The 24,065-nt window shown below is 31.6% G+C and overlaps 1 protein-coding gene across 1 annotated transcript; it reads left to right on the forward strand.

Annotated features, from left to right (window-relative positions):
* The first annotated feature begins 14,351 nt into the window (after nucleotides 1-14,351).
* On the forward strand, nucleotides 14,352-15,727 carry LOC149561510 (protein SLENDER RICE1-LIKE 1-like). Its single transcript, XM_089827851.1, has 2 exons — nucleotides 14,352-14,811; nucleotides 14,877-15,727. The coding sequence occupies exons 1-2, from the start codon at nucleotides 14,352-14,354 to the stop codon at nucleotides 15,725-15,727; spliced, it is 1,311 nt and encodes a 436-aa protein (XP_089683977.1).
* Nucleotides 15,728-24,065: the final 8,338 nt, after the last annotated feature.

The raw sequence follows: 24,065 nt of genomic DNA on the forward strand, positions 1-24,065 counted from the left end.
TCGGAGCTACGGTTCAAAAGTTATGCCTCCCAAAAGTTCAATTATCATTTCAAGATTCTTCTAGATTTGCACCGACTTCTACCACAGCTTTCAGAACCTTCTATTTGGTCGGTGGGTGCCTACTAGCACTTTCTAGGATGTACTCCTAGTCCTTAACCCTTCGAGGTCAATTTAAGGAGATTTTTGGCATTGTAAAAGGCAGTTCGAAGTGGAGTTTGAGAGGAGGTACTGAAAGGAGAAATTATCTCCAGATTTATGCTATTGTAAGCCCTTAGGACATGTCTTGAAGTTTATTTTCTCTGTACTGTTTGTACTAGCTTATTTTCTCAGTTAATACAATTTCCCTTTTCTATTGTGTCCATTCTGTTCTTGGGTTGTGTCTCCATTACTGACATATCCATCAAGTTTGGGCTCCTTCTTTTTGAATTAATTAGGCTCACCATGATCTTCTGAATTGGGATTAGGTCCCACTAACTATGACTCAAGTCCTTCAGACAATGACTCAGTTTCCACTAGCTAAAACTCAGGTTGAACTAAAGATTATGGGGACTCAAATGGAAAAGAATGTTGATTCCCAATTGCATTAGGTAAGGTGTCAGGTTCATAGTAAACAAAGTTTCTATAGTTTTCAAGTTCCTTACTACTTGGTTCTTCACTCTTTTCTGCAAACATTTGTATTCTTTGCTCTTATTGGAGCATCCTGTAAATATGCCTTCATCACTTTTCACATCAAATTATCCTTTTCTAGACTCATTTTCAATAAAAAATTTGCTTCCAAATATTTTGAAATAACGAACATTAGGTTTTCATCGATACCATAATTCATAAGGTGTTTTCTTTGAATCTTTCTTCAATTGAACTTGGTTTAAGGTATGAACTATAGTGTTGATTGCATCATTCCAGTATTACATAGCAATGTTCTTCCCTATCATTAGGGTTCTTGCAAAATCCATGATTGATATATTACTACTCTTAATTATGCAATTTTGCTAAGGTGTAACAAGTGAAAACACTTTCCTTTTGATTCCTCTTTCATTGCAGAATTCATTGAATTCATTAGAGATGAATTCTCCTCCTCTATCTAATCTTAAATATTTCAATTTGTTTCCTTCTTTCTCCTCTCTAGCCAAATACCGCATGAATTTTTGAAAAGCTTCTAATTTATCCTACAAGTACATTACTATCATCATTCTAAAATAATCGTCAACAAATAAAATAAATTACTTATATCCATAGTAGTTTTCTATGTCAATATGTCCAATATGAACCAACTCCAATAGTTCTTCAGAATGATAATTCTTTCTTTTGCAGCTCATCCATCCCATCTTAACAATTTGACAATTCTTGTGCATGTCCATATCAAGTTTCTTTAGGCATGAAATGCCTCTAACCCTTTTATTCTTACTTATGTTGACCAAGTTAAAAAAAATCACATGATACAACCTTTTATGTCATAACTAACTTTCTTCTACTTAAGTTAGGAAACATGAACTTTTAGTTAGACCCAAGTAGAATAGATTGCATTTTGGTTGATTGCTAGTACCAACAATATTTCCTTTCCCATTGAGAAGATTGAGTTTTTCATTCATGAATTCTACCTTGAATCTAATGTTATTCAATTGAGTCAAATTAAGTGGATTATGTTTCAGTCCTTCAACCCAATAAGCATTATCACACCTAAGATCATTGGTTAGTGCAATACAACTTTTTCCCTTCACATAACATGGTTCATCATTACCAAATTTGACTTTTTGACCATCATAGTGTACCAAGTTCTCAAATTTAGATTGATCACCAGTCATGTGTTTATAGAAACCAAAATATATGATCCATGTGTCATTTGTTCTAACATGTGAAATGAGGGCCATCTTGTTATTTTTATCATCTAATTCATCATTAACAGAAATATAAATCATTTCATCCTCATCACTATTATCAGAAGCTTTAGCAATGTTTTCATCTTCTCTAATCTTCATTTGATCATAATTTACCTTTGAGGCTTTTTAGCTTATCTATCTTTACATTGACATCTCCTCCATAGATAAATTTTAGCTTGATCCACCTCTCATAAGTAGTATCACAATCTTTAACTTAATCAAATTCAATATAATTGAGAGTAGAGGAAATGTCAATCATCATAATGTTATGATTCTTCTTTTCTATAATTTCTTCAACACTCATTGTTCTAGTAGGTGCCACATACTTGATTTCTAGATACTTTAGGCCTGAGTGTCCAGTGGTTTCCAAATGGATTCTTATGAGTTCCTTCCATACCTTGAAGTCATCTCTATTAAACTTAGGAATTTCCCTTCTATAAGACACCTTGATCTTTAGCTTAGGTCCTTGAAGCCTTCTCTACAAGCGTCAAAAGATATGATACAAATTGTTGGAAATATAAGAGAAGTAATTGAGAGAGGAGGGGTGAATCAATTATAAAAAAGTAAACGTAAGATCCCTTAATATGGAAATACAATATAAAACCAAAAATTAGCTGAAATTAAAACATTGTTGTAACTCAGTTAGTAATGAATCACTCAGTTAACATAGTAACTCAATTTGCACTAAGAATGGTTGTCACTTGGTAAAAACTTGGTTAATAATGAATATGTGCACTTTTACTTGGTAAACATTAAACATGAAAATATTAAGATATTAAATGTGACTAACCTTAATTAGGTTAGTTGTAGAAGCATAAAGAAAATAACATGAACACAAGAGACACTAAGATTTAATCTAAAAACCTAATTTGAGAAAATAAATAATTAGAAATAGTTATTATTTTTCATTCTTCTAAAGTGAGCCTTGTTATGAGCCAAACCTATTAAAGGTTACAAAATATGCTATTAGGTTGATCCTTTTAAAGGATTTAGTTCACCCTATTAGGAGTGGCCTTGTTAGAGGTCTTTAGACACTTCAATCTAGAAATGCCACCTTATTAGAGGATTTGTCAAATAGTTAGGATAACTCTGTTAAGAGATTTGATTCACCACTACAATTATTAGAGAGTTACAATGACTTGACCTGATTTTAGATCTTTGTTCTAGCTTGAATACTTGATCCTCCTTGACTAGAATTTTCTTTGTAGCTCGATTAACTCATGATACTCTATTATCCTTCTAATTTTCTTCCTTTATTCATCTTCTTCTATTCCACACATTTCCTCTTCAATCCCCAAACTGACCTTACACTTATATGGTTTACTTTGTCAAGTTGGCTTGAATACACTTCCAAATAATTAATATTCACCCCTTAACTTAGCTTGAAATAACAAATAAATTCATCAAACTAAATATATTAACTCAAGAAAATGCTTTTCTAGCTAACCTAGCTCAATCAATACTATCTCAGAAAAAACCTAGCTTGGTTAACACTAGTTCCATGCCAAATTCTCTTTGGTTCCTTATTGGACTCGGTATACATTTCATTCTTGCAAACTCCCTTTGGTGCCTGAGTGAACTCAAAAAATATTGACCCTGAACATCTCTGATACACTCAATAGACACTGGGAACTTTCTTCATCACTTGAGTGAGCTCAAAAGAGACTGATTGGTAAAGACTTGAAATTTTATGTAACATCAAAGACAATATACAATTGAAAATATCCATCATAATGTTGGGATTTTCCTTATTAGGATCTATGTAGACTTTTCGCAATATACCTTTGGAGATATTTGTCTATCCCTTGACTAGCTTCCAATTATCCTTCTTTATTTCTAAGGTTGGATGTACATTATCACATAGAGAGCATATCCTTTTCATTGAAGATATGTATCCTTTTCTAAGAATTCTGTCACTATAGTTCTACATTATTATATTAATGATGGGGAATTATTTATGTATACATGTGTACCAATCAATAGACTCATAAAATAAGATTACTATTTCATTGACATCATCTTTTTTAACCCTTGAATGTTATTTAATGAATTCTTCAAGGAACGATTCTTTCTTTGGAGTAGTCAATTTTCACCCCTATGCATTATTTATAATATTCTCAAGGATACAATAATTTCCTTACCATTTTACAAGAATTTTTTTGGATGTAATTATTTCCTAAGTTATGTGTTTATTAGTTTATTAATTGTATATTTCCTCTAATCTGTTAGGATAAAAATAACTACAATAAGTCTACTTTATAGTTCATATTTCCTAATCTTTACCATGTTTAGCTGAAAGATCATGATTAAAAACATATCTTTTTTTAAGTGAATTCCTAACTTTCATGGATTGTCTTGAGTGTAATAAACTTCTTTGCCTTTAAAATTCATTCAATTAATTTCAATCTATTCTATTATTTAGTATCTATATTTTAAATTCAAGTGGTAATGAATTTTTGTCTCATATTTGTCACATTCCCTTGTTCTTCATATAAAATTATTTATTTTCTCACACTAACACTCTAAATGTAAAATGGTAGTTGAAGTATTTTTCCTATAAAGGTATCATGAAAGACCTAATTATAGTATTAAGCCATTTTTTTTCTGGGTATTTATTCTAGTTATTTTCTTTACCTTCTCTATCTTTCCACATGGTTGAATGAGTTTACATTATTTGTTTGGGGGATTTGAAACTTAAAACTTGCTACATGTTATTACTCTATAGTTTTTAGTAGTGATCATATATCTCTCTCTATCTCTTTCTTCTACTTTATTGTGAGTACAAGTGTAGAGGCATACATTTTCTAAAGTTAGAATTAAATTTATCGTAGTAAATTCTAAGAGCCATATGAAAGTGTACATTTATAATTATATACTACATATTATATTATTTTCTTATTATTAAATGCATTAATAAACTTTCTAATATATCTAATAAATAAATCCATATATATTTATCCATTGCATACTTAGTTTAACATGCACCTATCCTTGATTTTAGGTTTTCCTCATTTATTAATCTTTATTAATCTTCACTTTAATACATATAATCCATATTTCACTTTTGGTGGCTGTCTTTGTGCCTCTCAATATTGAACAATCATCTCATAGACATTTATAAAATTATCATTTCATGGTTGACTCTAGATTCATATTTCATAGGTAATTGATTTGTATAAGGAGCCTTATGGGGAACACAGTGAGATACATCATTAATTCCTTCATGAGGTTCCTCGTATCCATGAGTTTTATGCAAAATTTAAATTACTCATTTGAGTATGTTTAATAAGTTTTATTTAGAGTGTTTTGACCTTTTCTACTTGAAATGGATCAAAGAGATAGATAAGAAAGCTTATCTCCCTCATTTTTACACTAAATCATCCATTAATTAATTAGTTGTAATTCACATCTATCCCAGGATTTTTATTATAGAGAATACTATTGGTTCAAATCTTTGAGGCTTATCATCTTACTATATCCTTTTTCATTTATCAACTTAAAATAATAATTATTCAATCATACTTTTTACATCATCATTGTCAGTCATTTGTGGATATACTATAGGGCATTGCGAGTGATCATTTGTTTTCCAAAACAACTCAATCACTTTAGGTATAATACATATTCTTGTATTATAAAAATCTCTACTAGTAACATCATATTTTTAATTTTAAGCATTTTAATTCAATTTAAGGGTTAGCTTTTTCATAGGGCTTTGAACGATACCAATCCCTTTCTACAATCATTCTCCATATTTTCTACCTTTAACATTATGGGTGGTGAATATGCATGGAAGACTACAAGTAGATAAAATTGACAGTAATAGGTAACATAAATTTAAGTACAAATTACAAGGTTGAAGCCATCTCCAATTACATTTGGTATGTTTGTTCAATTTATTCCATTAAAAGTCATTGTGTAAAAATCATTCTTATCTCAAATTTTGAGCATATGTCAGTGTTTATTTAAAATCTATAGATGTGATGTCAAAATTGGGTATATAGTATGTATTACATTGTGTACTTATTTTATCCTATGCTTTGCCAAAATCTTTCGTTACTGCATTTTATTTTATATTCTCATCAATACCTCGTTAATGGAACTAAATAAATTGCATCTACTAAATAATTCAACCTATTCAGACTTAACTTACCATATTTCTCCCCAATGCAAGAACTAACTTTGGTGGGATCTTCTTTCTTTGATTATTCATCCTATTGTTCATTCAATGTCTCCTCATTTTACTTTACTTAAAGCTTAATGTTTATTCAAGATTTTAAAATAGTTTTGTGTATTCCTAAAAACAATTAGGAAAAATATGACCGTCCTATTTTGCAAAAGATTCTAGGCTATATCTTCAAACTCGTCTATTTAGAAAATAAGAAGGTTATTGTTAATGTTTCTAATAAATATTAGATAATAGGGTGCCATAAAACCCTTCTATATGTAATTAATTCTTTATTTAAACATTATAGATCCACATTCTACATAATACTCAAATGGTTGATCTTTTTGCCAAAACCTAGTAGACTGAACATATAGTATGGTTTTTCTATTATAGAAATGTTTAATAAGAACAATACATTAATATTTCTAGATGAAGGGTCTTTGGCTTAGTTTTTATGTGCTATCAATTTTTTTTTTGTTTGATAACCATAAAGTAGAACTTGAGAGGATTAAAAAAATCACAATACAAGGAACTCAACAACTTATGTTAATGTCGATGGATTTCTTTCAAGAAATATTTAGTGTACCAATGTTACATAGACAAGACATAAGATCCTTTGTTAATGATGTCCCTAGTTTTGTATGCACTTCAAAATATGAGTATAGCACTTGATTACTTTAGTAGGACATTTTTCCTCTTTTTGAGGATGATCATTAATTGACTCTAGGTGGATAGAAACTCACTTATTTTTGTAGTACTTCTCGTTTAGTGAAGAATTTTGCAATATATGTTCCTGTTTCCAATGCTTTCATCTTTTTTCTTAGTATAATCTTGGGTAGTTGAGAGATAGTTCACATCTATATGTAGCTTGCTAGCAATTATTATGGGTCTATGCATTATTTTAGATCATTGATTTCAATCTTATAGGTGCTTGGTAGGTTCCAAATTGCTATTTCAGTTTTAGTATCTTGATCATGAAATTAATGTACTATTGCATGAGGATCACATATGTGTTTCATATACATTTTCATTTTCATTTGATATCTCTATGTGTTTCATATATGTTTTCATTTGACTACTTAACAAATTTGGTTTTATTGTGCATGGTCACCTTTCTTGGTTCTTGCATCTATCATTTACACGTTTCAAAGTTAATAAGGATAATGAGAGATGTATTAATTTGATAATTAATTTACACCCTCCCCCAATCTTATTTTTCCTGATGGACATTACTTTTTAACATCTTTTCCATAAAGGATCTATAATATTCTAAGCATTTAGTATTATCCTTTTAAAACTATGACAGCATATGGAAATATGAAAGACGTGTATGGTTAATTATCCTTCTTCAATATCTTTGTTTTTATTTAGGGTACAATATTAATGTTTCTATGTTTTTATTCTAAAGTATCCAAGATATATCTAATGACCTATATTGATTCATCACATGTTGTACTCTATTTCATGTACTTGATTTTAAACTATAAAGATAATTATTATATTTTATAGGTCAAACATTTTTTGTAAACATCTCATTTCCTTGAGAATGTCCATCTTGGTAAAAAAATAATAGTACTCAAGGTACATATTAGGTTTTTAAATCATCATTTCATTTGTCATTGGGACTATAATTATATTTTGAATAAAAAATGACTTTCCTTGGCTTGGTTGATTTTGATTGTTACAATTATTTTACTTTTTACTACATGGAGTTGTTTGTTCAAATTATGGATTGTCTTTTATGAAATATGTGTGTATCATTAATGGAAGACTATGCAATTTCATATCCATAATATAAAAATTATTGAATTAGTAGCTTGGATTACATTATCCTTTATTAGGAATTCTCTTTAACCTAAAAATTGGGGTAAGTTATGAACCTTGTTGTCCTTACCACAATTTCTCACAGATGGGTTTTTCGGTCCAACAATTCTTATTGGATTTATACATACTTCTGAAAAGCTAATTTCCTCATAAAAATCTACAGATAATTTTTATTTTATTATTAAATAAAAGCTTACAACGTAGTTGAATATTTAATTATTATAAACCAGTTCTATGAGATCCTTAGAGAAAGAACTAAAAAGAAAACTTTGATTCTCAGCACATGTACATTATTTTAATAATAATTTTTAATTGTAAGATATCATTTGACACACATATATCTAGCCCTTTGCTCCTTAGCAACCTTCATTGTTTGCATTAGGTTGAACTTATATTGATACCTAAGGAATATATCCTTCACTTTTAAGTTCATAATTACCTTTTCTCCTTAAGATCCCATTATATATTTATGTTTTTGTATCAAATAGGAGGAATGCATGTAGTATTCTTCTACACTATTTAGTGGATTCCCAAATCAAGTTAATTATTTTATTGGGTTAGACCTTGGCGCAGGAGCATCTAGAAAAATGGATATAAATAATACATATCTCATTATTGTTTGTTCTAAAATATCAAGTTAATGTTTTTCAATATATTTGAGTCAACATCTAAGGCTAAGTTAAGCCTTGGAATCAATTTGTAATAGATTGTCAAAGTTGTCTACTATGGTAAAATTATGTAAATAAACCCATGGAAGGGTAAAATGTCATAAAATTTCATATATAGTCTATTTTGATATGTTAGTAGGGTTTTTTTAATGTTAAAAGATCATTTATGAGAAAATGAAAAAGGTTTCAAATATGTAATTAAATATTGTCACAAAAAATTCACAATATGAAAGGTTGATGTAAATAGGAAGGTCAAGAGTCATAGGAGGTCCTTAAAATATAATAAAAAATCATTTATTGGTCATAAATTATAGATTGGATTGCTTGGGAATCTTTTTGAGGAGAATAGAAATGAAAGGAGTTTTTGGTTGACAAGTTTTATGTTAATTTTCTATGTGATTTTCCAAAAACATGACTATTGCTTCTATTGGCATAAATTCATATGAAAAGATATAGACTTACAACTTATATTTTTTTGAAAGGTGTTGGAGTTAGATTTCTTTTGGTTTTGGTTTGGTTGAATTTAATTGTGGTTTTAAGAAATTGTGATTTTAAGAAAGAAGATTTAATCTTGCTTGAAGGGTTAGGACATTTTAGGAAGTATATATCAGGTAAGGATTCACAAAGGAGAAGAAACATGATGAAAGTAAAATGAAAGAAGAAGAAGAAGGGAAGAGGAAAAATGTAGAGAGAAGGAAGAGAAAAGAAGAATAGATCAAGGAGATAAAGGAAGAATTAATAAACTTGAAAATAAAGTTCAAAAATATGGAAGAGAAAACTCAAGCCTTGTGAGAGAAAATTTCAGCTCAAGAGGAAGAGATAAATCATGAATCTATTGTCCAAATTGTGAAAGAAGATGAACAAACTTGTTTACTCATTGTGGAACCTACACAAGAAAATTCTAGTGTTGATAATATGATTGAAAGTGAAGACAAATGTGAAGAGTTCCCAAGAAGACTTGAGAGAAAAGATGTAAGACTTTATAATTGAATTTTATACTAATCCCATTGATTTTATCCATTAAATTTTCATTATGTTCTTTTCAATTTTGGTAATAGAGAAATCAGATTTTGAAGGGCATAAATATTTTCATGACAAGTTCATATTCTGAAGCAAGAGGATTGAGAGACCAAAAGTCAAGATGAATATAAGCTTTCCTTTTACCTATTTCTAAGGGACTTGGAAAGATTTGAAAGTGGGAAGTCTGGTGTGAGAGCACCTAGAAAAATTGACATAAATAGTACATATTTCATTAATGTATTTTCTAAAATATCAAGTTAATATTTGTCAATATGTTTGACTCCACATGTAAGGCTAAGTTAAGCCTTAGAATCCATTTGTAATAGATTGTCAAATTTGTATAGTACGGTCAAATTATGTAAATAAACCCATGGAAGGGTAAAATGTCATCAAATTTCATATATAGTCTATTTGGATATCTTAGTAGGCATTTTATAAAGTTAAAAGATCATTTATGAGAAAATGAAAAAAAATTGCAAATATGTAATAAAATATTGTTAGAAAAAAATGACACTATGAAAAGTTGATGTAAAGAGGAAGGTCAAGAGCCATAGGTTGTTGTGAAAAGATAATAAAATATCATTTATTGGTCATTATTTATAGATTGGAATTGTTGGAAATATTTTTGAGGAGAATAGAAATGGAAGGAGTTTTTCTTTTACAACTTTTATATTAATTTTCCATGTGATTTTTTAGAAGCATGACTATTGTTTCTATTGGTATAAATTCATATAAAATGATATAGACCTCCAACTTATATTTTGAGAAAGGTATTGGAGTTAGATTTTTTATTTTTTTGGTTCGGTTGAATTTAATTGTGATTTGAAGAAATTATCATCATTTGAGTGTAGATTGATTTGAACCTGATTTTTATGTGAGTAGTTTTGAGAGAAGAATAATAACTTTTATTTCAGTTATCATTTTGAGCTATAACTTTGGAAAAAAGTGTTAAATGATATGTATAATCTCTCATAAAAGGAATTAATTTTATCTCTTCATATGTGAAACTTATGATCATCTCTTATAAAGTGGAAATTTTATCCTAGTTTGTTGATTTACTTATATGTTTGCAAAATGTGCAATATTGCAGTGATAAGTTATGAAGTTGTGATTATGTGATTTCTGAGTCCTTGTTGCATCATAACTTTTTTCCCTTATGTATTATTTATTATAAGCACTATTTAGTAAACTCATAATTAGTCAAGGCTTTGTCTTGGGTAATATTTATTTTGTCCACATGCACTACATGGAAGATTCCCAAGAAAAGAATCCTTCAATTCAAGTACTCCTTTTTATACAATATTAAAAACATTTATTTGGATAAGATTTTCTCTCACGCTATCCTTCAGATGGTTAAGTGGCGTAAGACAAAATTTTCAACCATCAACTCCATCTTCTCTATAATTGATTTCGATGAATAGAACTACATGAATACAACTTTCTAGAATATTTCCTAGTTTTTATCCTCTTTACTTGGAAACAAATTTTTTCTTTTTTAAATATTGTTTATTGGGTTTGTGCCTTGTTCATGAACCAATTCTATCATAATGCACATTCCTAGCTTCTATAATTTATAGTTTTCCTTTCTCTCTCTTCTATTACTCTATAACTAATTTTACAATAGTCAAACATTTTTTATGTCTTAATTATTTTTCATTTTCGTGGGCTTCACTACTCATAATTATATTAGTTAAGAGAGCTGGTAAGAGTTATTTTTCCCTTATCACATTTTGAGTTTAAGATCTTTATCAACATTATTAGTCATCAAGTTTATCTCCCTATCTCTATCTTCTACTTTATAATGACTATGTGCTCAAATGCAAAATATCAATAGAGTTGGCGTAAATTAGGCAAATCACATTATAAGAACCTTGTTAAGGTGTATAATTTATAATTATTTAGCACCTATTATAGTGTTTTCACTTTCCATCTATTAATAACATTTATTATCAATCTAATTAATAAATAAATAGTTGAATTTATGTTTCTAAACTCAATTCAACTTGTGGGACCTTAATTTCAATTGTGACTCATTTATTAACCCCATTTAATTATCTCCTCTTCAATGCATAAGGCATATTTTTTCTTTATGTGGCCTTTTCTTTGTATCACAATAGTATAAATGATTTTGTATGCATTATTAGAATTTCTATTTCATGCATGACACTTGATCTATATTTTAGACTCCATTGGTTAGTAAAAGGAGCCTTATGAGACACAATGTGAGATAGAGTATTCATTGCTGATATAGGTGTCCTTTACCAATATGTGATTTCAAATTTTAACAAAAGATCTTTTTACAAATTATAATAGGTTTCATAAATCATAGCAATGCCTCATTTACTTTCTTCCCATACAATGATCAAGAGAAGTATATAAGATGGTTTCCCTCATTTTTTCATCCATCCATCAATCCATCCATAAATTAATCATAATTCACTTCTATTCTAAGACTTCAAATCAAGAGAGATATAGTTATTCAAGTACCGAAGGCATACCATCCTACCTTATACTTCATCCTTTTCATCTTAAAATAATCATTGCATGGAAGCATGAATTTTTTTTGGATTCATAAAGATGGCAAAACCACTTGTCATTTGTTTTCTAACAACCTTGGATCACCAATGTTATAGGAAATGTTCTTTCTTCATTCAAGCCTCTAACATTTATATTATACCTTATATTAGGAATTATAAGTTAATTTTATGGTTATCTCCAATACATGGGTTTGACAGATCCAAACCCATTTCTCCAAATACTTTTTACATTTTTTTTTCATGTGAAATGTGGTAGAACTTCATAAAATATTACGAATAAATACAATAGAGAGAAATAGGTGGCATAAATTTCATCAAAAGGTACTTGGTTGAAGGTACCTCTAAGGGCATATGGAAATTTTGTCAATCCATACCATACAAGTCACCGTGGACTTATCATTCTTATCTCAAATTTGAAACATATTTCATTCTTGATATCAATTTTCTAAATATGATATTAGAATTGCTAATGACTATTTTTTGGGAATAGATAACAAGAAACCCTAAATCCATAATATATGTAACTGATATTTTTATTTCCAACAACATCGATTAACATTTTACATGATACTCTAGTGGTGGATATTTTAATGAGAACCTACTAGTGTGAATATGATAGTTGATGGATGGTCCTGGGTTGAACTTTTGTTCTCTATAAAGTTTTATTTGGTATGTGATCACCAATAAGTAGTAGTTCTAAGGGTTAAAGAAATCATGAAACAAGGAGATAAATAATCTATTTGCATGTCAATGTCTTGTATTAAAAGGACAAGCACAAGATCCTTTGTTGATGACATCCCTACTTTTGCATTGACCTTTGAATTCATGTACTACCACTTGGTGGCCTCAATATGATGGCTTTCCTCATTATGAGGAGCATCATTACTTTGAGCTTTAACGAGATAGGTGGTCCTAATATTATTTTTGTAGCAATTCTCTTTCTATGAAGAATTTTTTAATATTTGTACCTCTTTCAAGTGATTATCAACTGCTTGATATTGTGATGTAATTATATTAAAATCTTATTCCAAATTTTATTTCTTGCATTATGATGTTTTATTTGATACTTTTTTTTTCTCTAATTCTTGTATTCTTGGGTGCTTGAATGGTACCTTACACCTATATGTGTCTTTCTAGAAGGAGTTTGGGTATTATTTTGTCACTCTTTGTATTATAAGTAGTTGGAATATTTTGCATTAATATATTTTAAATTTTTAATGATGTATTTAATTTTACTTTAGCATATAGAATATAGAAATGTACAATAAAAATATACACCTTTTTATAGCCAATTAAATCTTAAAATTATTTCAATAGTTTTACGGTAGATGCCGAGTTTGTTTGCATCTCGTTGTATTTGCTATATGCTGAACATGCTTGTACATCGTTGTATTTGACGTCATCATGACAATAAATTCCTACAGGTCGTGTGAAATATCGCCCATATATCGTTATATTTTATGTGATGAGGACATGAACATTGGGGTCTGTGTCCTCTAGGTTATCAGTAATCGAGCCAAAAGGTCCACTTTGTAGAATACTCTTCCCATTTTTGGAACTCCTCTCTCCATATTGGATTATACTGTTTGATTTGTTGGGTGATGCGATGCGCTCCCCTACCCACAGGTGGTTAATTATGTGGTGTTTCATGTTCACTAACAGTCATATTTTTTGGTGCAACGGCAAATGGGCCCTACAATTGGTATCAGAGCCTGGTTTTGGCCTAGTCATGGGTTCAAATCTCCCCGGTGCCTTCCCGACCCGCGTAAGCACCTAGTATGCACGTCAAGGGGGAGATTGTTGGGTGATGCGACGCGCTCCCCTGCCCACAGGTGGTTAATTATGTGGTGTTCCATGTTCACTAACATTCCTCTCTCCATATTGGATTATTCATTCGAAGAGACACATAGTAGTGAGCTCGAACCACATCTGTCCATCCCATGGACGATATCTTTGGTCTCTCATACCATGAAAATTTGCGTTCCAACAGAGAAGTAGATCTCGCAAGCCAGTTCGCAGCAAATAAACAGAAAATGAGTTTATTGAACAATGAAAATTCTCCTCCGTCCATGCAAGCTCATCGTTGAAGTCGTTCCCCTCAAGTGAGTTAGAAGCTACTGAGCTTGACCAGTACCTGACTATGGAAGACACCTTTGGTCTTTCAGAACATGAAATATTTCCTTTTGGTGATGACCTCATTCGCTCTGATTTGTTGGATATCTTTCCCTTGGACGACGAATTGATAAATAAATATGAAATGGCCAGCCAATTCAAAGAAATTTCGGACCAAGGGAATTCCGGCCAACCAAGGACTGATATCAAGTCTTCTGAGCCGCTTCCAAATAAAGACATCCTGTCGTTCGAACAGAACCCTAATCCGGAAGGAGCTAAGCCAATGAGTGTATGCACTACATCTGATAATGAGGCTTTCGATGGAGAGAAAGATGAAGATGAGGTGGAATTAGTTCAACATCTGCTACTGTCTGCGCGAATGATAGGCGAGGGGAAATACGATCACGCTTCTGCAGTGCTGAACAAATGCCAAAAAATGTCTCGTCAGCGAGGAAATCCAACACAGAGGCTCGGCTATTATATCTCCGCCGCCCAGCAGGAAAGGATCGAACTCCAGACTCTCACAATGCTAAACAAGGCAGCTAAACCAGTTCGAGATTTCGCCTTCAATATTGATGCTGAAATTGACAAAAAGGAATTTACTCGTCTACTTGCTTAGTATAACAATGTTTTGCCTTTTGTCAACGTGTTCCAGTTCACGTCTGTGCAGGCAATCATAGACGCCGTGGGAAATGCGCAGAGAATTATGTAATTGATCTGGGGATGCGAAGTGGGTCGCACTGGACAGTATTGATGGAGTATCTGGCACACAGATCTTTATCCTCATATTTGCCTACTGTAGAGCTTCTGAAGATTACAACGGTTGGGATGGACGGCGAAGAACTTTGGAAAACCGGGAAAAGACTTCATGAGCTGGCTAAATCTCTTGCGATCCCATTATCGTACAGCATGGTGGAGATCGGGGGCATAGAGGAAATTAAGGAAGGTTTGTTCTCTGTCAACTCAGGTGAGGCGTTGGCAATTTATGCTCCCATTGTTCTGAGAAGCCTTTTGTACGACCCCGTGCTTCTGGAAAATCTCATAAAATGTATAAGGAAAATGAGACCAAGAATATTGGTAAATGTAGAACTTGAAGCCTCGCATAATTCTCTATCTTTTGTGAATAGATTCAGCGAGGTGCTTTTCAATTACATTGCCTATTTTGATATGTTGGCTTCTACCATGACAGACAGAAATGATGGTATGCGGGTGAAGCATGAGGAATTATCCACTGCAAGTCAGATAAGGAATATGACAGTCTACGAGGGGAAGGAGAGGTTTGTTAGGCATGTTACAACTGCTGTGTGGAGGTCTTTGTTCAAGAAAGAAGGGTTCAGGGAAAGGAGCTTCAATTTTAAAGCTATGTATCAGGCTAGATTGTTATTACGAGAATGTGCCTCCGGAGAATATTATACTCTGGAGGCCGATGGAGATGCCATAATTATTAAGTGGAAAGGAACACCTTTCTTCTCAATCTCGGCATGGACTGGTTACAGGACCAACTTTAATTTAGTTTTGTGAAACAAGTCTGTGTATTGTAATAGTATCATAATTGTATTGTAATAGTATTATAACTAACTCATCAAAGAGTTAGTCGCACTACTTTCACAGAGAACAATTATGGGCAAAAGTTTTGAGTTTTCTTTGTCAATAGAAGTCGAAGCCAGAATAAATAACTTGAACTGCGAAAATACACTGCTACTATTGAATTTTTTTTCCCTGATCATAATTGTCTCTGTTTTCTTTATCCGACAACAGTGCATTTCTTCTTGTGTTGGTTGAATTACATTATGACAATTTCATATATATATATAGTAAAACAATAAAACTTCTGATGTAATAGTCAGTTCAAAATTATTTTAATTAAATATTAGCCAAGAGTAAATGACAATTAATAGATAAAATTGAGAGGAAAATAAATTAATTTTTTGAGTCTTATCATCAAAAAAAGTGTTGGCTTAGGCCAGATAAAACAAGGTAACATGGTCACTATCAAGAGAACTTAGAACTAACAAGACCAATGCATCAAGTTCAGAATGAAGAACATGTTCTGGTAACTAATGTAGTGGTAGAATGATGGGGAGGGTCCAGATTGTCTTTCTTTTCTTGACCTCATAGTGTCAATCTATTTGCATTATCCTTGTCCTCATTTTCTTATCTTCTTGGGGAATTACCAAATGCCAAATGAGGAAGTCCTTTCAAGAAAGAATCATACTAAGCCATCATCAGCAGATTGACCAATGCTGGCAACTAGAGGCTAAGTGGGTACTTCCAATAATCCTTAGGCCGAGGATGAATCTAAGAGCCAAGGAGGCATAATAAAATATTGTGGTGAGTGACAACGGGAGGTAGAATGATGTGGATGGAGAGAATGACTGTAATGTTTGGCTTTTGCAACCACTTCTATATTGAAACCCACCACATGAAATGGAAGGGGTGTCTAAAGTGGATGCAGCTAGAGGAACTCTTGCCATAGTCTACAAGGAATTTCCTAGCAAATGAGAAACTTCACAAGAAACCTTATAGGCTTGCACTTTAATTTGAAGCATAATATTAGTGTTGTATCAATTTTTCTTTCAGTTGATAAAACTTAAGTAATTTTTAATAAATTAGAAAAATAAAAAAATTTAAAAAAATCAAAGCTAGATAAAGTGGATAATAATAATAGCTTAATAAAATTAAAACCTATGAATTGGAAAGGTGGTCTATAATTTAATCTTCAAGAAACAATTAAAAGAGGTTAACCTTGTGCATATGAGCAATCACTTAGTTTGGGATAAGGGTAATCTTCTTCGTGCATCTTTCAAGATTCATATTAGAGGAACATTTAAGGTAAAAAGAGTAGTATTTGCATCTTGTATACCAAAAAAGGTGTTGATACTTTTCTGGAAAATGTAGAGGGAAATCAATCAAAGGAAATATAGTGGATCAGCTAAGGTTTTTTGAGACAACATAGTTTATTTTGATGCACTAGAATCAAGATAATAGTGTTTCTAATAATGCAAGATGATAAGGTAAGAGAATTCTTGACACTCTCTAATTACCATGCCCAATTCCCAAACAAGCACTGCTATAGATTGTGAAAAAATACACTTAAAAATACTCCTATTTTTCATGTTACTTAGAAATTAATAAAATAAAATCTCACACCTTTATAAATAATTGGTTGTTAGATTATTAGGGAAGAAATTTAGGGTTACAATATTTATTTTTTATAATGATCCATAAAGAGTTATTCCTATGTTTTCAAATAACTAACAAAGTGAAAGATAGTGGTCAAGAAATTAATTGTTCTATTTGTTCTATATTATTGAGGGAAATTAGTTAGTTACCTATAGGCAATGATGATGATTTAATTCTTTTTTTGAACCCTGGAAAGGTCATAAGATAGGAAAATTGGAGTTAAAATCTATGAAAATGTTGGGAACATTTTTAGAATGGATGAATCTCTATATTTTTTGTCTTGTGGAGATGTGAGGTTATTATGACCTCCTTAAGGTACTAATCCTATAATTCATTTTAGAATTTTAAGATCTAAGTATGACCATTATTCATACTATGTTATTAGAAATGATCACATTATTATCATTGTTCTATATGCAAATGATATTTTTTCATTAAGAGTGGTAAATCAATGGTTTAAGATTGTGCATCGTAGTTAGAAACATAGTTTAATATTTAATACTTGTGTGTAGCAATTCTTTTTTTGGACAAACATTAACATTGATAGAAATTGTAGAAGGACTTTAATAAGTCAAACTATGTATTTTAACTATGTGTTAGGAAAATATTTAGTAGAATAGTTTCTACATTGCTAATTACTTTATTGTATTTGAGACACAACATTCTAAAAAAAGATTATCCAAAATATAATATTTACATAAGGGCATCACCATGATACCTTAACAAAAGTGGTTGTTTAGATAAGTTTTTCTATGTCATATACAAGGTAAAACATTTAACAAACAACCAAACCCCTTAATCTATAACTAAAATTTCAATGCACATATCTTGGTATATACAATATATCTTTATTAGTAGTACAAACTGAAGATTTGGTGACTGAGTTCACATAGTGCAAAATGGATAATAGCTTGAACCATATTGAGTTGGATGAAATTGAAGCTTGCATAAAATATAGTGAGGTGGCATGGGTCTATTTATGGGAAGGAGGGATTTTACTATTCATGGAGTGCATCAAAGGGTATGACAAGCATGTGCCCCTACAATTTGTAAATTCCCAACCCAACAGAAAAATGACCATTAATGGGGTTGCATTTCAAATAACGGAGAAGCTCATTACTAAGGTTGGTGGCCTATCACTAGAAGGCAAGGGCTAGTGCAAGAAGCCTAGAGTTTTAGATGAAATGAGCCTATAGAATTTTTTCCCCCCTAAGGAGGAACCTAAGTGTATGCTAGATGGCTTCTCTCGTGAGGACCCATGTAAGTATGGGACATTGTGTGCTACACCATCATGCACTACATTATGCTTGATGACTAGTTCTAGGTGTTGTATTATTACCACTTTCCCATTTTAACTCACTTTAGAAACTAGGACTTAATCTCATTCCCATCGCTTATTCTACATTCTATGGAGCATACTATTTTTAATGTCTAAAAAAAGAGGGAAGAAGGGAAACCCTTTTACATCCTAGACTATGCCTTCATGTTCAAATTCTACAAATTTTCTAGCTTTCCCTCAACACACCTCTTGTGGTTAATCCTCTTACCACTTTGACTCTTTAAGCCTCCACTGACCCAAGCCTTGGGTTGGCTTCGAAGAGACCTGCCAAAAAGTTTTCTTCTTCTAAAAAGATATTAGCTTTACTGACTCAGATATTGACACTTGAACAAGCAATAAAGTTGTCAGGAGATCCAACAAAAGGCTCAAAATGGTCAAATCTAGACCCCCACCAACAAAGAAGTTAGCTCGAAATCCACAGAGACTAAAATGAAACCTCCTAGGAAGAGTAAAATTGAAGTGATCCACTGTTTCTCTAGGAGAAAAGGTATTTCTACTCCATCCCATGTCTTTGATACCATAGAATGAACTCATCCTCTGACAAGAGCCTAGGTGAAGATATCACCTCCCAAATGAAGGACATTGCTAAGGGTGGGAGGATGATTGGGATTTGCCACCATGAAAAGGATAAAAGAAAAAATAGAATGGATAGGGTGGAGAATTCCATGCATTTGGTGGCCACCACTTTTTACTTTCTACAAGTGAACAAGGAGGAGAAGGAAGCGGGAAAAGAAAATGAAATCAACCACTCCCTCTATAGCTTTCTGGTAGATGATTGGCTCAAGACCTTATTGGACAAGCATGTAAAGGGGGATAAGAACAGAGTGGATAAGGAGGACTAGGATGATAAATAGGGGACCTAGCCCTCATGCTCTTTATCCTTTTAGTTTTTTTTGTGTTATGGTTTATGGTGAACTTAATGTCCTATGAGGTAATTTTTATTAAGCTAGATAACTATTGGTTACATAGTAGCACCTGTAATTTATGCTGCCACATTATTTTTTTGTTTAGACTTTATATTAATATGGTTGTTTATGTTAATGCGGATAGTAAGAAGATCCTAGATCATATTTTGGTTGATAAGATGTTTTTTATGTTTAGAAAAGGCATACATTGAATTGTACGTATGTGACTATGAGCTGCTCTCTAGCCTACTATACTTTTGGGTCAACCCCCTTCTAGCTGATTTTTAATATATCAAAAACATATTTTTATTAGTCATTAAATGAAAGAAATTGGACATTGTAACAAACATATTCAAGTTAAATGTAAACTTTACAGATAATATCACTACAATTAATCTTCTAAACGAGCATAGTTGAAGCGAGGAATACATGAAGTTCAATGAGAGCAATAATAAACAAGTGTTGTGTGCAGCATTAGTCCCTGCTTGTGGTAGGCTTGGTGGGAAAGATGGAGCAGAAGTTTTTGGTTAGCAAAGAGCTCTAGTTCCCACATGATGTAGAAAGACTAGAGTCTAAGATTTAGAGATTTCATGTGTAGTCAATTGCATGGAGAAATGGGTCTAGACATTTCATTATCAAGAAGTGGTCAAATTTGACTCACAGTATTTGAGAAGCTAGTTAAGAAGCAATCAAATGTCATTTATAGTATGTATGCTCATCCCATATAATATTCAGCTGGAAACTATGTTTGGTCAATGTAGAAGAGATAGACATCTTGTGTTGTCTTTTTGACACTAACATCAAGCTCTAATGAATTCGTTCTCAATTTAAGGGAAAATGGGTTCTCTAAGATGGCGATTCGACCAATATTACAAAATATATGTTGGTATTAAAGTACAATGATTCTTGAAAATAATAGTATTTATTAATTTATTCAAGGGGACTGAGAACTTATCAGCATAAATTAATGAAACATTGATCTGAAAAAATTACAAACGTATTGCTGACCTGGTGTAAATCTATAATATTTCTCTTTTAATGCATAGATTGAACTCTTGAAGAATTTACAATATTCAGGAGCATTGATCAGCTACTATATTTCATAGAAATTCTTATTAGCATTAGATGGTAGAGATGAACTACAGTATTGCTCAGCAACTTTGTGCATGAGCAGAAGCATATATCGCTAAGCTCTCTTTCCCCAATAGCCTTGGTGTAGGGTATCACAACCACCGAGAATGAAACCCAAATCACTGATTTGTAATTTCTCTATGTCAATTTCATTTCCATATGGTTATGGAGAGAAATTCAGATCTATACTAAAACTATGTTGATTTTCTATTTTGTAGAAGACTGCATTTAGCTCCTACATATGATATGGACTTGAGAGCTACTTAACAATATCACACTAATGCTAGCCAAAATAATGAGCTCTTAAACTTATTCAAGTTCTATAACTAATGCCATATTCAGCTCATAACAATAATGTGAACCAAAGAGTAAACAATGAATTGTAATAGAACTTTTGGACTAATTCTATTCTGCCTAGCTCATGTAAATTTGTAAAGCGCCAATGTCTAGTACAAAGAACAAGTTAAATAGAGAAAGAAAAGATGAACAAGGAGAGAATCTTGGAAGGAAAGAGGGAGGAATTGCATCTAATGCTCATAAATATTAAGTTTCAAATTAATCTTAGCTATACAATTATGTTAAATCCATTTAAAAAAAGCACAAAGTAGATGGCATCTCCATTTAAAAGTTTAGTATAAAAACTACAGTCAACCATTAAGCACAAAATCCCACTTTCCATGAGCATTGGTAGCATTGGCATTAGGTTGTGAGATCCACTGATATCTACAAATTGATGTCTACAATCAAGAATCAAATGTTGTCAAAATATTGTTATCTCATTGGACATGGAATGAATTTCAAATAATAGAAGTAATTGAAGTACACATGAGATGCATAGCAATGAATTTTACAAATTTAAATTGTGTCTCAGGCCTGATGTTTTAACTCTTCCAATTTATGGTTTGCATATGTCAAGATTCATAACAACACATGTCACACATAAGACCATTAATAGAAGAGTCAAGATAGTAAGTTCTAATGTTTTTAAAGAGTGCCAAAAGCATACACCAATAGAAGGATTAGGAGATACGAAAAACATGATGAGCAAACAAGATGTCTATTGTAATTTAGTTATAGTTAATTTCGTCATAGAGTTAAACAAGAGAAAAGTTTAAATCAAATAGGTTCAAGGTATAGGAATTTAAGTTACAGACATCTGATTCTCTATGTTAATGTTCATTGCAAATGAAAGGGCAAAAAATAGTAAGTTTGCATGAGAGTCATTTACGATAAATTGACTATGTACAAGAGGTACAAGATGTTCATTATAACAGTATTTAAAGCAAAGGAAGCCAAAAATGTTGATATTTGTAACAAAAAATAGTAACTTTGCTCAAGAGTCAAGATGTTCATTACAAAAGTATTTAAAGCAAAGGAAGCCAACAATGCTGATAACAATAAAGGAAATAGGATTAGAGCAGAAGTTTACAATGCTCTTCGTTCTCATAATTAGTTTCAAATTAGTTATAATTATGCAATATCTACAAGAGGCAAAAAAAAAATTGAGCAAAATTTGAAGATTGTTGTAAAAATCATTTCAAAATAAAAAACCAGAACAATTCCAAATTCAAAAATAAAATAATTTCAATTTCAACTTTGTAATAAAACTAAAAATAGGTAAATAAGTGCACCAAAATCTTCAGTATTAACAAATATTAAATTCTTCAGTGAGCTGCTTTACCTCTTTTCTCCTTCAAAGATGAGGCCCTGGTAATAAAGTTGAACATGAAAAATATAAGCCTGAATGTAATTTAACCTAACTTTCACTATCAAGATTTCAAATTAGGAAAAAAAATATTACAAGAATAAGTACAAATCAGGCAATTAACATAGGGAACATTAAAAAATGTGCACATATGAGGCAATTAATAGAGAAGATTTAAAAAATGGCAAAGACCTGATAATTGTTAAAAAAAATACAGAACTCATATAAAATTGCAGAGAATGACTAGTAATTACTTAACATGGCATAAGAATAATAGATATCTGCTGAGGGAGTTACATATAAAATTTGTTAGATTCACAAGAGATCTTTGGTTATCCTTTTAATGTCATATGATGACTAAGCCTTTTGTGGAAGACGGTGAATTGGAGTTGGGAGGAAAGAGCCTCCCATTTCAACTATGAATTAGAGAGGCAATTGATAATTTTGGTTTCAAGAACGAACATTAACACTCCTCTTTTGCAAATAGAGTTACAATTTGTGAACATTGTTAATAACATCATACATTGTGACATTTTACTGAATTGTTGTGATAGCGAACTATAAAAAAAATGGCAACAAAAAATAAAATGAAATAGCATTAAAGAAGAGTATTGAGAATGTCATATCGGATGATCTGCAGGTGAGAGATGACAGAATTCCTTGTAGTGCTAAAGCGAAGTCTTCTATGATAATGTAGCAGCTCATCAATAACACTCAATTCAAGGAAGTGAGCAGATGCCATGGAACAATTTTGTAAACCAAGTTTGCAATAATAAAGGAACTTCATCAAAAAAATGTAATATGAGAAAGCATGGAGAAGCCATGGTAAAATGGAGACCCAGCGATGCATGAGACAGGTGTTGTAGGCTATGGGAATAACACATGGAATGCATGCAACTTTATTGTTGGCAGGTGTTGTAGGTTGTGGGAATAACACATGGAATGCATGCAGCTGTAATTTTGATTTCTCAGGCGAGAAAATAAAAAGACTACCGGGGAAAATCTTCTGAGCCAATAGAAATGCACAAAAATTTAAGGAAATAATAATGAAAAATGGAAATGCATCTTTGGAGATGATTTTAATGGGATTTTTTAAAGGTTTTTCCCAACTCTTGAGATAGTGACTAATTGAAAAGTGCGGTGAAAACATTAGTCCCCGCCTATAGGCGGCAGGGACTAATAAACAAATAAATGCCCAAAATGCAAGGTAGAAAAAATATGCCAATATGTCCCTTTTTCTGACTTTGTTGTTGCATATTAGAAACCCAAACTGTCAAAACCACATGGATTATTTTATTAGCCAACATATTCTTCTTAGTATATAAAATTGGCAGATCAAATCTTTAAAAATGCGTAAATAGTGTTTGGTGATTTGAAATCTTTACATCATCAAGCATACTCATTGGACACACTATATACATTTCATTTTATGTTCGTGGGACTATTTATTGATCCGATAGGCTTAGTCCTATGAGACTTGTCACCAGATTGTCAGATGGTGGAGAATGCCCGAAACCTAGAAAATAGGTTGGTAAAGGTCATAGTGTCAGCAATTTCCTTGTCAAAAAGAGCGAAGGTGGTGTATGGAAAAGTGAA

Source organism: Cupressus sempervirens, chromosome 4 (assembly GCF_028749045.1).
Source record: "Cupressus sempervirens isolate cs-2001-9-10 chromosome 4, ASM2874904v1, whole genome shotgun sequence".
Classification (NCBI taxonomy): Eukaryota; Viridiplantae; Streptophyta; class Pinopsida; order Cupressales; family Cupressaceae; genus Cupressus; species Cupressus sempervirens.

Coding starts and splice junctions, on each gene's coding strand:
- LOC149561510 (XM_089827851.1), top strand. CDS start 14,352: ATGGCCAGCCAATTCAAAGAAATTTCGGACCAAGGGAATTCCGGCCAA. Junction 14,812..14,876: donor TGACAAAAAGGAATTTACTC/GTCTACTTGCTT, acceptor ACGTCTGTGCAG/GCAATCATAGACGCCGTGGG.